The sequence below is a fragment of the Mastigoproctus giganteus genome, chromosome 14, assembly GCF_048544385.1.
Source record: "Mastigoproctus giganteus isolate SK-2022 chromosome 14, ASM4854438v1, whole genome shotgun sequence".
Taxonomy (NCBI): Eukaryota; Metazoa; Arthropoda; class Arachnida; order Uropygi; family Thelyphonidae; genus Mastigoproctus; species Mastigoproctus giganteus.
In genome coordinates, this window is record NC_143588.1 from 18,108,926 (window position 1) to 18,123,896 (window position 14,971).

At 35.7% G+C, this 14,971-nt stretch overlaps 1 protein-coding gene across 1 annotated transcript in view; it reads left to right on the forward strand.

Annotated features, from left to right (window-relative positions):
- Positions 1 to 14,971, forward strand: part of LOC150074999 (transmembrane protein 50A) — a 102,574-nt gene that overhangs the window by 74,108 nt on the left and 13,495 nt on the right. Inside the window, exon 4 of the mRNA XM_090388312.1 lies at positions 6,371 to 6,463. Within this exon, the coding sequence (XP_090244438.1) occupies positions 6,371 to 6,463 (93 nt within the window). The remainder of the gene's footprint in view (positions 1 to 6,370; positions 6,464 to 14,971) is intronic.

Sequence of the window (14,971 nt, forward strand, 5' to 3'; positions counted from 1 at the left end):
TTTAGCGAAACTGGTGATAGCACTGGTGGGATAAGTTTGTTAGTTAGCAAAGGCGTTGGTTTGAAATTTCTAATAAATACTATTACATTTAATATTAAATTGTTTCTTATTTTCATTTTGATGCCATATGCTTGCATTTCACTATGTACTGTTTATGTACATAGTCATATTATGAAGGTACGTATAATACATACATAGACAAAATTTTAGACTAGTTTTTCTTATATATTTCATACTTTGGAACCCTTTTATTACTATGGGAGCCATAACTCAGTATTCGCGTTTTCGATATTCGCGACATTTCTCAGGAACGTAACCCCCGCGAATAGCGGGGGTTTACTGTATATGCTTTACAGCTAGATCATCCATATCTAAGAAAATTTCTTTCCTGCTCTTCGCATCTTAGGACAAAAAAATAAAGACTTAGCTTGGATTCCTGGACATTCTGGAATACTGGGCAATGAATGTGCTGATCAAGCTGTGAAACATCCATTAAATGAAAATTCTCACATGGATAAAATTGCTCACAATGACTTTAAAAATATCATTTGAAAAGCTTCTGAATATATATGAACACAAACCTGGAAATCTCAAACAAACAATAAATTATACCAAATCAAATGGTAGCCAAAATCCTAGAAATAAAGTTTTCAGTCAAACAGACAAGAAATTCCAAATTCACATGCAAATTCATGAAATGAATTTAAAATCACATGCAAATGAACCACTTACCTTTCAACTTATTGTGAGAGACAAATCAGCCATAAATGAACTCTTTACCTACTGCAGTCTAATAAGTCTTACCAGCTGCATCTAATATACCAACGTCAGTAACAACATAATTGAAAATAACAAAACTTGAACAGGGCAGTATAGTTGAAGCAGCTTTTTCGCCATAAAACCACAACTGCAAGTTAATTATTGAATTAACTTGCAGTTGCAACAAAGGCACTCGTACTTATTTTCACTTTCCCCACAGCAGTGTGTTTTCCTGTGCTCTTCTCAGTATTAAGCGGGGAAGTACTTGAAAATCCACTTGGTATAGCGATTACTTCCCAGTTATTACTGCTCTGATTGCAAGCTTCCCCTGTCATCTTATAAGAATACCCAACTGGAAAATAGTAAAAGCAAACCGAGGGAAGTTTGACCAGAATGCATCATTCACTTTGCAAATTATTCAGAATGAATCTACAAATGAAGAACTGAAATATGTCACAGAAACTCTACTCCATGAGGGGCCTCCATAGCCAGGTGGGCAGGAGCAGCAGTGTGTAGCACACGCTTCTTAATTAGATGGGTTTGAGCCCGTGACCATGAGATTCAGAAAGGTCAGGAAATGACCACTGCATATCCCCGGAGCAATATGGCCTTAGTTGCTACTGCTCCTAAAAACCAAATAATAACAATCTACTCCATGCTGCAGAAAAACCTATACAGTAGAGCGTCAGTTATCTGGAATAATCAATGTTAGACCTCTTCCAGATAGCCAAATTTTTCGGATAATCGAATCGGAAAATTTTTCCGATAAGATTAAATAAATTTAATCGATAAAATTAATTAAATTTTTAAAAAATTATAAACCAATCTCGGAAAACAGAAACATCCATCCAGGCATTTTTATGATTTTTATACAAAACAGGAAAATCAGAAAGATTTTTAAATGCTCTCGGTTTTTCCGACTTACCGATAACGAGCGCAGACAATCTGTGTGTCCCAGTGGCATTTGCATACATGGCAATTGTAATTCGCTCTTTTCTCATTTTAAAACTTGATGCAGGCATTTCTCTTTTAGTGGCTAGAGTTTTTCTCGGTAATGCTTTCCATAATAAGTCCGTCTCATCAACATTATAAACGTTTCTTTCTCATAATTTTCTAAAACTGAAGCAAACTTTTAAAGGACATCGTTGCTGATTCGTCTGCAGAAAGTTTCTTGCCTTTAATGTCTAGTTCATGTATACCATGTCTCGATTTAAAGTTAAAATCTTTATTATATCTTAATTTTCGATTAAAATACAATGCAATTTCACACAACGTTGAGCCAGACACTGGTTCATCTAAACTTCACTCTGAAGAAAACAAAAAATATATATATATAAAGTGGGTGCGCTCTCTAAAGCGGCATTTTCAGGTTTCAACATTGTGTTTTACCTGCTAGATCCTCCTTCACTATCCATAATTTACACAAATTCTGTTATATTGTTAGAATTTTTCTTGATGTCATAAATTGTTGGTCCCCACATAACTCTTTGGAGAGATTTCCTAAATTTTCACCTTTTCTAATTCTATTAATAATTTCCGTTTTTTGTGCAATGTTAAAACTGCATTTTCTTTTCATTTACATTTTACCATAAAACTGAAAAAAATAATAAATCGCACGGTTTCGGGCCGACGACATTATTCTTACCGAATCTGCAGCTAACTAATCTCGAGTAGGCTCTGTAATATTTTTCTACAGCACATTTCTTGAAGGTCACATAGAATTCTAGTGGTCACAACCATAAAACAAAAACAATTTGCAGTTTTCGGTTTATTAGGCTTTTTGTTTGTACAATCTGTTATAAATGGGTAGTAAACTCGATCTTTTGCTTATTAGAATCAAAATTCAATTTCCAAATGTGATCACTATAACCGATGCTTACTGTACTACTGTTAATAATAAAAAAAGAAGAGAAAATCGGCATTTCAAATTATTCCGGATAACTGACTTCCAGATAACCGACGTTCTACTGTACCTAGAACTTCATCCCGTTTTCCATCAAACCGAAAATCTTGGTGTAACGAAGACTGCCCAGAGAAATGCGAAGCATCTGTTTTAGCACAACTTTCCTTTCAGAATACTCATGTTAAAAGAATGGAGAAATAAAGACAACTACTGTAAAACACAAAGAAAGATAATATTTGACAATACATGCAGAATATAATACATTACATGCAATAAATAGACATTGATGTTGTGTAAAAAATATTATGGGAATCTTATAGTCTTGAAACTTTTTAGACATGTTGGACAGACAACTTGTGTAGTCTAGACCTGCTAATTTTTATAAAATGGGACAAATGCTAACGTATTGTGATTTTGATTTGTAGAAAACCTGTGTTCTCATTTTGAATTTAAAATAAATGGTGTGAATTTTAAACCAAATAAAGTGATAAATAGAATGTATAGGCTATTAAGAAATATTATAAAGATATTAAATTTTAGAAATATTATAGTTTGAGTCGGAAATTTTCTTACCTGAGATTTTTTCAAGAATGACCGCATCCAGGTAAGATGTAATTGGAATAGTATTGAAATAAATAAACGTAGTAAGAGAACAAAGGAATCAAAGCAAGCTTTGATCCTAAATTGTTGCTTGGTTTCTGGGTCATACCCATATACCCAACTCTTGTCACCAGTGACGACCGTAAAAAGGAAGTTTTGATTATTCCTGGCCTGGCCATTCTTGAAGATCTCTTCTGACTTCCATTTAATGTTGCTTTTGGTCTTCACTCAGTAACTGTGGCACGAACTTGGCCACAATCCTGGGGGCTCACATCTGGTGAGTATAGGCTTGGCACACTCAGGGTCCTGAGCTGGATATCATTATTCTTCTCTTTCTTGGTGATTCCCTTCTACTTTTGACACTCTCTCTCTCTCTCTCTCTCTCTCTCTCTCTTTCTTTCTCTCAGGGTTACTCGGGAACTTTTTTTTTTCCTGGTGCATCATAAACCTCAGGCTTCCTTGCATCATATGGATATTAATAATAATAATAATAATAATCCTTCTCGTGTTCAACTTGTCTGGCAAAATCTGCTGACACGTGCCGTATGATAGTCCTTCAGTGGAACAGATGTTGTGGATGGTCTGCCTTTTGAGACATTTTCCAGGGTGGTGCTTGATGATGGATGCCCAGAGCGATCGTTGTCATCAACTGACATTCAACAGTGTTTAAAATGGTTAAACCAGTAGTAGGTCTGCATCTGGCTTAAAGCATTGTCACCAAAAGCTTGTTTCAACTTCTTATGGGTTTCTGCTGCTGTATCGTTAAGAAGGAAACAAAACTTGGTGCAAGCACGTTTCTTTCACATTAGCAATCTCAACAATCACAAACTACACGAAACACACTGCCAAAAAACTGTGCATAAATATTCAATGACTCTATCCAGCCCGATGTCATATGGCACACTGATTTACAAAGGATGCATGCAGTGTTACCTAGCACCACAAGTCCATACGAGACATAGTTCCCACGCAACATTAAAATTTTGGGAACTTTTTGGGTAACACCTCGTATAAGTTATTTTGGAGTTGCTATTCCTGAAGTTATCTTGCATTCTTGAATAATAATAATGCTCTCTTTAACTCCCTCCCTTAAAATCTAACAATCTGTTGGTAACATTTTCAGTTGTTGCTTCTGGCAAACACTGTTTTTGGTCCACCTATCTTTATTACAAAAAAGTTACCTATTTCTCTGACAATAAGACAGTTCTGTTCTTGGACCTGAATTCTTCTACTAATGCACCAAGTTTTAATTTGAATCGGTACAGTCCTTAAGTTGGGTGCAAAGAAAAGAATTATCAGTTTAGCTTGGTTTTTCTTCTAGACTGATCTTTGAATACCATTTGACAAGCGATGAACTAGATCAGGAGTGGCCAGCGAGTCGATTGCGGATTTAATTTCTGTCAATCACAACGAATTTTAAATATACATTCATCCCTCGATTTGTGCACCTTGTGCAATGAAATTTTTGAGATGGTAGATCGTGGTGCATTTTGAAGGGAAAATGTAGATTGCATCGCATATTAAGTTGGCCACTCCTGAACTAGATAATCCCACCAGAAATGCCCAAGTCATTTCCATCTGAGTTGTGATGTTCTTGGAAGATGTATTGAAAGTGAATCTTATAAAACAGTTATTAATTAGATAAAATTTGAACTTAAGAAAGATTGCAAAACTTAAATTTATAACATGTTATAGAATGTAAATTAATGAAGTATTTTATTCACTAGTTAAAGTTAAAATTAGCTACCGAAGTTACCGTGAAGAATTTAACTTAGCAGGAATACGTTAGAAAAGTTAAGTATTAAATTTACAAAATATTGTAGAAATTAATTTCAGGAAATTACTAAAATCAAATTTAATAAGTAATTACTGATTACGCAAAATTACTGAAATAAAAGATACAAAATTACTGAAATAAAATTTAAGAATTACAGAAATTATAAATTTAAATTTTTAAACAAAAATTTTGTCTACCAGACATGTATTGGTAATCCCATTCAGTTAAGCTGCCAGAGTGAATTGAAACATGTACTTTCTTCCTGACAGCCTACAGCAGAATCAAATACTGATACTGGTAACATTACAAGAATTCTCAATACCATAAAAAGATATGCAAATATGCTATCAAATTGTTTGGGCATATGAATTGTGAGATTTTCAATGAGAAAACTGCTCGTTTGAAAATGATTTCACAAATGTTTTAATTTTTCATACAAAATTGATTATGGAGATGACTCTCATCACCATCTATGCGCAGAGTTTCTAAATCCAATAGGGATTGATTATTTTGCTTTATTTTCAGTGACTGAATTGCACTTCTAAATTCATTTCCTTCGTATGAAAGAGATATTTAGCAGTTAAAAGTGTTCAAAATATGCTTTACTATATTTGACTAAAGCATGTTTAGAACAATTTTCTAAATGTAATTTAAAATTCTGTACTTTACATGTTTTGTTATATTATTAACAATACTAAACAGATATATAATGCAATGCTACAAAGTGTTTTGTTATATGGATGTGAGACTTGGATCTTAACTGAAAGACAAAATAATATACTGGCCATTGAGATGGATTTTTGGTGAAGATCAGCAAGAAAGTCTAGGACTGAAAATGTCAGAAATGACATAAGGAACACACTCAATGTCCAAAAAAAATGATAAAATAGAGGAGAAAAGATTGGAGTGGTTTGGCCATGTGAAGAGAATGGAGGTCATAAGATTGCCCAGAGGGAGCCATGGAATGGATGCCATGGAGAAGGAAAAGGAGAGGAAGACCAAGAACGACATGGATAAGAGGGCGTGAGAGCAGCGATGAATAGAAGAGGACTGGTGGACGGAGACTGGGAAGATAGGAGAAAATGGAAAATAAAGAATAAAGAATGGCTTTTCGATTCTAGGTTGAGGGGAAGTTGTAATAACGGCATAAATCTTAAGAAGAAGAAGAATTTCATACTTCAAAAAAGCACCACAGAAGCCTACTTGTAAGATATTCAGCTTTTACCATTTGCATGCAATTAACACCTAAAAGAATGTGTCTCTTCTAAAATTACTGAATTCAGTTTTATTATAATTTTTTTTTAATTAAATTTGTTTCATTTTGTTTTCAGGAGCCAGAGTGTGGTTATTCATTGGTTTTGTTTTAGGCTTTGGATCACTCATTGCATCCTGTTGGATTCTGTTTGGTGTTTATGTTATTGCAAGTGAGTATTAACTTTCGTTATGTAGAGTTCTTCCCTTGAAGGAGGAATTATTTCTCTTAAATATCAACCATGATTTGGGATTGTTATCATTAACATGTGGAAATGAATTAGAATAATTATGTGCAATGCTAAAACTTGTGCAAAAACTTAGAGCCTTGCTCAATATATAATAAATGTCATACTAAGACCACCCAGAATATCAGTGAATCTGCACAAGTATATTATGTTTGTGAATTTGTGGATGTTCTCTGGTTGATTTGCCTGTTTTGCTTGACAAAAAACCAGTTTCCAGCAGGAAAAAAACTCTGCTATCTGCACCTGAGACTAACTATAACTCAGCTACTGAGAAAAAAATCCCATAAAAGTTCCTTGCATTATTGACAGGATTCTAACCCTGGACCTTTTCCATATGGTGTGGGAACGAAAGTGACGATGCCACTGTGCTACCCGTGCAGACAGAGCCTTGCTCAATAGAAATCTAATACTGTTCAGGTACACTGTAAGGAGTGGATCAGCAGAAAGAAAATATAAGTAATTGTTTTGACAGTGTACATATCCAATGTTATGATGTGATTTTCACCATTAAGAGCAGTGGTTTCAAAGAAATTGCTAAGATTGCTTTCAAAGTGGCTTATTTCACTTTAAAAAACAAAATTGTTGTCATAATGAGCATGTACAAGGTGTGTCTATTAAATAATGAGGCTGTTGCATTAAAATAAATATAATGAAATATTTCTTACCTTACAAGTTACCTCTTCAAAATAATTGTCTTGGGCGCACACTGTTCCATACATTTCTTCCAGGCACAGAAACATTTTTGGAAGTCATCTTCTGTAATCCCTTTTAACACTTTGGTACTTTTTTTTTTTTTTTTTTATTTTATATATATATGGCTTTAATGGACTGAAAATGGATTCCCTTAAGTACACTTTTCAGTTTAGGGAAGAGAAAGTTACAAGGACTTTCTCTTCCCTAAACTCACTAGGTGTAGTGAGGAGGGTGCATGTTCACACCATGCTCAAACACTGGAATTTGTTTTTTGGCCAGAAACTGGTGAACAGAGAGCACATTGTGTGCTGAAGTATTACCTTGATGGAGCATCCAACCATCCTTCTGCAATTCAGGTTTCTTCCTTTGAATTTTTTCCTGCAGCCTTCTCAGAACTTAAATGTGGTATGTTTTGCCAGGAAATGGTTCTGAGGTTGGGGAGACCAACCATGTTGTGAATTCTGTTCAGCCATAATAATTCTTGTAATATTGAATAAAACAAGAAGCATGGTTTTCATTTTAATAATTCCATTAATATCTGTGAGTGTACTAAAAAAATTATTATTATTATAATATAGTCACTTGGCACTCATTTGTCAAAGTCTGACTTCCATCTGGATTCCTGGTCTGATCCCATCTTAGATCCAGGTGAATTTCTGTTGATCCTTTCACTTGGTATTGAGTTCAGTGGTGGCTGTGCATTTATATCTTACTAAAACTTTGCCTTCAACATTACAGCTACAGGCCAAGAAAATAATGGGAATTAATGATTAATGACCTGCTGAGCTTGAATGCTTATCACTCAATCAGTAATATCACGTCCAAGAAATAGTTCTGAGGTGTGGGGGAGATCAACCACATTATAAATTTTGTGATGATTTCGATATTTTAGTTTGCTGGTTTTTATAATATTATTAACTAGAAAAACAAAAAAAAAAAAAAAGTGGCCATATAAGTTGGGTGTGTATCTGCCTATGTGGTCATTTATAGATAGAGTTAGTTACCTTTTGTTTAGCTCACTGGAATATAATACACTAGTGAACCTGACCCAGCTGGAGATTTAAAGTGCCACTTTGTGTTGATTTAATTTGGTAATAAATGCTTTTGAAAACCTGACTGTATTTAATATTGGATAAATGTTTGTTATAAATGCTAAGATTTAGTACCATCTAATATTCAACATCAGTATTTTTGCTAATGTAATATTTAAAAAAGTAAAATGTAAAATATATATCCGTATAATACATTTATTCTGGCACTCCACCTAAATTAGGGAATACTTTGTGTCTCCATGGTCTGCTAAAGGTTGAGAAACAGTGTTCTATATGGTCACTTTAGCAAGAAGAGTAAATTGTGGACTATGTGTTGCTTGTGGCAGTATACAGGTTTGATTTCGCATTGGGCATTCTAGCATATGTTACCCAGAATCAGAGCCACTTAAAATTCCGGACAGCATTTAAAATCTTGCACAGATGTCACAGGTCATCTGGAAAAAATTTAGATATAATAGTCCTGTGAGTACAGTGACTTTAAGATTTAATTGAGAATGAATGAAATAAGTTATCAATATTTCTTTGACAGTTTGCTTTTGAATAAATGATTTCTACCAGTTCTATTAATTTTTGATGTGCTTTGGTTTCCAGCTCATATTCTGAGGTTTTGCCTTGTAAAGTCGGTGTTATCTATACAGTTAAATAAACTGCATTCAAACTCTTTAGACATTTTAAACTTTACATATCTGTTTTACATATGTGGGCTCTGAGGAGTATGTATGTACATTTTAAGGTTGTTTCAAATAAAATTGCAAATCAACGGTGCTGCCAGCTCTTATCTGTGTTTCTGAGAAATTGTAGACCCAGTTTATAATGAAACTGTAGACAGTTTTGTACTGCATGGCTAAAATAGAGCACTAAAAAAGATTTTCAAATTTCAGGAGGAGGCGATCATGCATGTCTGCCATTTTGTCTAATTTTTGCTTAAGACTTAAATTCTTCTGGAATTCAGATCTAGAAGTTGGGAAAACTGAATCAACTGTGAAATAAATATATGTGGAAATAGCATTATGCATTACATCAGGAAAAAATTAACGGTTTTTATGATTTGGATTTTTTTAAAATTTGTTTTGTGGTTTTAAAATTTTTGCCTTTTTTTTTTTTAAATACTTGATATGGTTTTTGAAATAATTTCACTGTAATATATACAGTGGAACTTCTCTATTACGAACTTCTATTTAACAAATTTCTCTGTGTTACGAATTTTTTCGGAAAACATTGCACCTTGAAACGAAATTACATGTAAAATTAACCCCATATAGTGAAGTGTTAGTCAAGATTTTCAAGCATTTACTGCTAAACAGCCACTGAAATATACGGCTCCTTCCTTCCGAAATTGTGCATTAGCATCTGGAATTAATCATTCTTTTAGTGAACACTTGTGGCCATTGATGCCCATTGGAGGGTCTTTGTTTCATTTTTGTTACAGTTATAAAACCAAATGGGTTTTCTTAAAAGTAGTCATAAACTTTACTATAAATAGGGTAGATTTGTAAATTGATATTGGCTAAGGGGGAAAACGAAATTCGCTGCAGTAAACCTTTCGTGTGCTGCAGTGGCAATACACAGAATGCTACCATAGTCGGTAGGCACCTCCGTAGCCAGGTGGGCAGGAGCAGCAGTGCGTAGCACACGTTTCTTGATTAGACTGGGGTTCGAGCCCGTGACCACCAAATACAGAGGATGCGGAAAGGTCAGGGAATGACCACCGTATATCCCAGGAGCAATATGGCCTTAGTTGCTAATGCTCCTAAAAACCAAATAATAATAACAACAAGCTACCATAGCCTACTGAGTGACATTCGCTTCTCACCTCAACCATACCATGTGACTTTCCTGTCAATCATTATATGATATGTCCAGTCTAACTGGACTCCCAGTAGATGGTTTTCATGAAATTTTTTTTTTTATTTCATTCTTTTAGAACAATTTGTCATCAATCACATAGGCTATATGCTCTTGTATTTTTTTTTACCTGAAAAGTAACATACAACGTACATTAACCATAAATTTTCTTTTGTGTATATATGAATGAGAGCAGAATAAAAGAAATTCACAAAGTCGTATATTTCTTCAAAGTGATTGATAGGAAAGGTCACGTGATACTGTTGAATTGGCAAGTGAACGTCATTTAGTAGGCGGTACTAACAATTCACTATATGGCCAGCACAGCAAAGTTTGTGGTGTATGTATCGGCAAAAGCTGCAGTCGAGTCACTTTTACAGTTGCGGAAACAATGTCAAAGAGAAAGTGTTTACTTACGTATTAACGAGAAAGTCAAGATTCTTCATGATATTGACCAGGGTTTTAAGAAAAAAGACGTTACAGAGAAATATGGCATAACTGCAAGCAGTTTATCTACGATTTTAAATGCAATTGAAGGAGGAGCAGACAAGAAGCGAATTAAGTTGTGTATATACGAAGATGTTGATAAAGCTGTTCTAAAATGGATACAAATGATACGTGAAAGAATATACCAATATCGGGTCCAATAATTAAGCAACAAGCTCTGAAATTTGCAGAGTCCCTTGACATACAGAATTTAATGTGAGCACTGGGTGGGTAGATAAATTTAAGAAGTGTCACAGAATTGTGGAAAAGGTTATTTGTGGAGAAAGTGTTAATGTAAGCGAAGAAGATTGCAACAGTTGAAGGAACAATACCTTAAAGAAGATTTTGGAAGAATATGAACCTAAGAATGTTTTTAATGCTGCCGAAATGGTTTAAATGTTTACCGAATAGAACACTTGCTTTTAAGGATGATAAATGTTTTGGCGGAAAACAAAGCAAAGAAAGAATCACTGTGCTAGTTGGAACAAATATGACAGGAAGTGAAAAATTAAGACTTTTAGTTATCGGAAAATCAAAAAACCCAAGATATTTTAGAGACACAAAATCTTTGGAAGTTGACTACACCTTTAATAAAAAAAAAGCATGGATGACAAGTGATATTTTTGAAGAATGGATATTAAAACTAGACAAGCATATAACAAAAGAAAAAAGGAAAATTGTGTTGGTAACTGACAACTGTCCGGCACATCCTGCCAGTATTTCTGACAAACTTAAGTGTGAAGTTGTTTTTACCACCAAACATAATGTCAGAACTCCAGCCAATGGACCAAGGCATTATTAAAAATTTTTAATTTTATTATCGAAAGAGAATAATAATGAAGATTGTCAATGCGTTATCAGAAAATAGAAACTTGGAGGTTACAATTAACCTTAGAGATTGCATCTCTGAACTGGCAAAAGTTTGGACAAACGATGTCACTGAATACACTATTCAAAATTGTTTTTCAAAAGCAGGATTTGTATTGAATACAGAAGTCAAACAACAACTGAATGAACAAGATGAACTGCCCCTTTCACAACTGAAAAACTTTTGGACATTATTAGAATCATCCAGAAACATCGAAAATGAAATAACACTGGATAGTTATGTTTATGTAGATCAAGATCTGACTACAACAGAACATCCAAATGAAGATTTGGATACTGCTGAACAATGTTAGACGCGACCATTTTGACAAAGAAATTAACGATGACGCTGAAGACCCATCAGAACAACACGTAGAAAAGCCAACTCGCGAAGAAATGATTCACGCTTTTAAAACAGTTTGTATGGGTCTACAGTTTTGTGAAAATGTTCCCGATAATGATAATGTTTTTAATGCTCTTAACAAATGTGAGGTTTTCTTTGAGAATCAAACATTTTTTTTTTTAATTTGTGATACGGCCCCGGGTGCCAAGCGTTTCCGTGGCCAAGCGATTCTCGTGCGATTGAAAAGCGTTTTCCTCTAAGCGACTAGGTTCTCTTTTGTTTTCTCCCTTGATTATTAAACTTTTTCGTTAAGTAGCCCTTTTTCTTAAAAGCACTAAGAAGAGAGCCCAGAAGAAGGAAAGAACCTTTTTCTTTAATTAAATTAGTCTTACTAATTGTACTAACCTATACGCTTGGCCACAAGCGGCACTGCTCCTGCCTCCCCGTGGCGGGGCCGGTAATGTGGGTGGTAAAAATATACCCCCAGGGCCAAAAGGAGCTAACATGGATACGACTAATTATCCACCTTTAGAGCCATCAAGCTCAAGGTCAGAAATTCCTGACAACGACCGTGACACCAACCAGCCCAAAAGGCTTAGAAGGGAACCTGAATGCCATGATGAATTACCAAATTTCTTGGTCATTCATTCCTTATCCTCCCAACCTGTAGGAAAATTGTCACCGTTCTTGATTCAAAAATATTTGGAATCAATTACTGGATCACCGAAAATGGTGAAAAGACTACAATCCGGAGATCTCCTCATTGAAACTGCCACCGCTAAACATTCTGAGCGGCTCTTAAACACAACATCATTTTGTGGGCTCACAGTATCAATTACTCCACACAGAACCTTAAATTCATCAAAGGGTGTAATCAGTGAGTGGGACCTAATTACAGTCTCCGAAGAAGAGCTACTTCAAGAACTAAGTAGTCAAAAAGTTACAAATGTGAAACTGATTATGACTAAAAAAGATGGAAATCTCACTCCAACGAGATCGATCATCTTAACATTCAGTACGCCAGACTTACCATCCTCAATTAAAGCTGGCTATTTGAATTGTTGTATAAGACCATTTATCCCGAATCCCGTTCGCTGCTTCAAATGCCAGAAATACGGGCATTCGCAGCAGGCATGTAGAGGTGAGGCCATATGTCCCATCTGCGGCTCTAAAGATCATACTCAAGCGGATTGCTCTGTCAAAACCCCTGTTTGTCCCAACTGCAAAGAAAGCCACCCAGCTTTTTCCAAAACATGTGAGCTATGGATTACAGGAAAGAAAATTCAAAAGTACAAAATAGAAAATAAAGTCACCTTTCCTGAGGCACGTAGACAAGTTATGTCGACCCTGCCAAGTAGTCGTTCCTATGCAGCTCGCACTCGGAACTTCATTTCTACTGCAGCTCAAACAGATGTATCAGTTCCACCTAACACCTCTCTGGCGAACTGGCTCAAATCTACGCTTTCAACCTCAAAGAAAGATAATCCTCCAAAAAGAACTAGCGAAGCCACAAATACTCCAATCAGTATTCCTACTCATACCCCATTAGCCCCAGTTGGAAAAGAACAATTAAAATCTGAATCAGTCTCTAAAAAAATGGAATCTCCCTCCAAAAGTATGGAGGTAGATGAGCTGCTAGACAATGAGGAACCTATTCTAGAACTCCATGCAGAGGACACCATGGATACTGGACGCCCCACATTCTCAAAAAAGGACCGGAAAAAATGTCCCACGTACAGAAAACAGTCAGATGAATCACCCTCAGGTAAACCTAAATAATGAATAAGATCATACAATGGAATTGCAGAGGACTAAGCACTCATTCCGATGACATAAGAGATTTAATAGCTCAATTTAATCCCATAGGTGTATGCTTACAGGAAACATTCTTGTCGCCCCAAGTTTTGCCAAAATTTTCAAGTTATACCATTTACAGACGAGATAGGAACTCGGTATCACCTGCACGTGGAGGAGTTGCTATTCTTGTTAACGCTAACATACCATCCAAGCCGATCCAATTGAGAACTACCCTAGAAGCTGTGGCAGCTCGCCTTGCAGTTGGTACGTCATTTACCATTGTTTCCATTTATATTCCGCCATCTGCCCCACTTCTGCTTTCAGAACTTGACAACCTCATTGCACAACTCCCAACTCCAATTTGTCTTTTTGGTGACTTTAATGGACACCATCCATTGTGGGGATCGGCCACAATGGATATAAGAGGCAAATTGATGGAGGAATTCATGCATAATAATGATCTTAATTTATTAAATTCTGGATCTCCTACCTACATCCACTTAGCAACCGGATCTGCTTCCGCAATAGACTTGTCAATTTGTTCACCATCCATATTTCCAATCATGACATGGTCGGTATTAACCGATCCCTTCAACAGTGATCACTTTCCAATTATTTGCTCGCTACAAACAGGGGTAACTTCAAATCCTGACCAACGATCCACTTGGCAGTTTAAAAAGGCAAACTGGGGTGTCTATTCTGCCCAGATACGCTTAGACAGATTTTATGTTCAGAGGCAACATATTGATGATGTCAACACTTACATAACCAATCAGATTCTGACTGCAGCTAAGGCCTCCATTCCAAAATCCACACCATATCGAAAACACAGAAATAACTGGTGGAATACAGATTGTTTAATTGCCAAACAGGATAAAAACCGAGCCTGGAATCATTTCCGCAAGTATCCCACCACTACTAACCTAATTGCTTTTAAAAGACTAAAAGCAAAAGCTAGACAAGTTAGGCGGAAAGCGAAACGGGATTCATGGATTGCTTTTGCCTCCACCATTACCAAAGACACGGACACACAAGTGATCTGGAAAAGAATACAGGCACTAAATGGCAAATTTGCTCGGCCGCCCTCTCCGATACTTCATTGGAAAGGGAAAGACATTTCTACTCCCGAAGAAGTTGCAAATGCATTAGCAGAATCATTTGCAAAAATATCAGCTTCTGCCACCTATGCCTCCACCTTCCAGAAAATCAAAGCAGGTGCAGAACGGTATAAAATTAACTTCTCCACGCGCCGTTCATTCCCGTACAACCAACCGTTTACGTTAACAGAACTTCAAGAATCATTAAATAGATCTTCCAATAGTGCTGCAGGTCCAGATGGAGTTCATTACA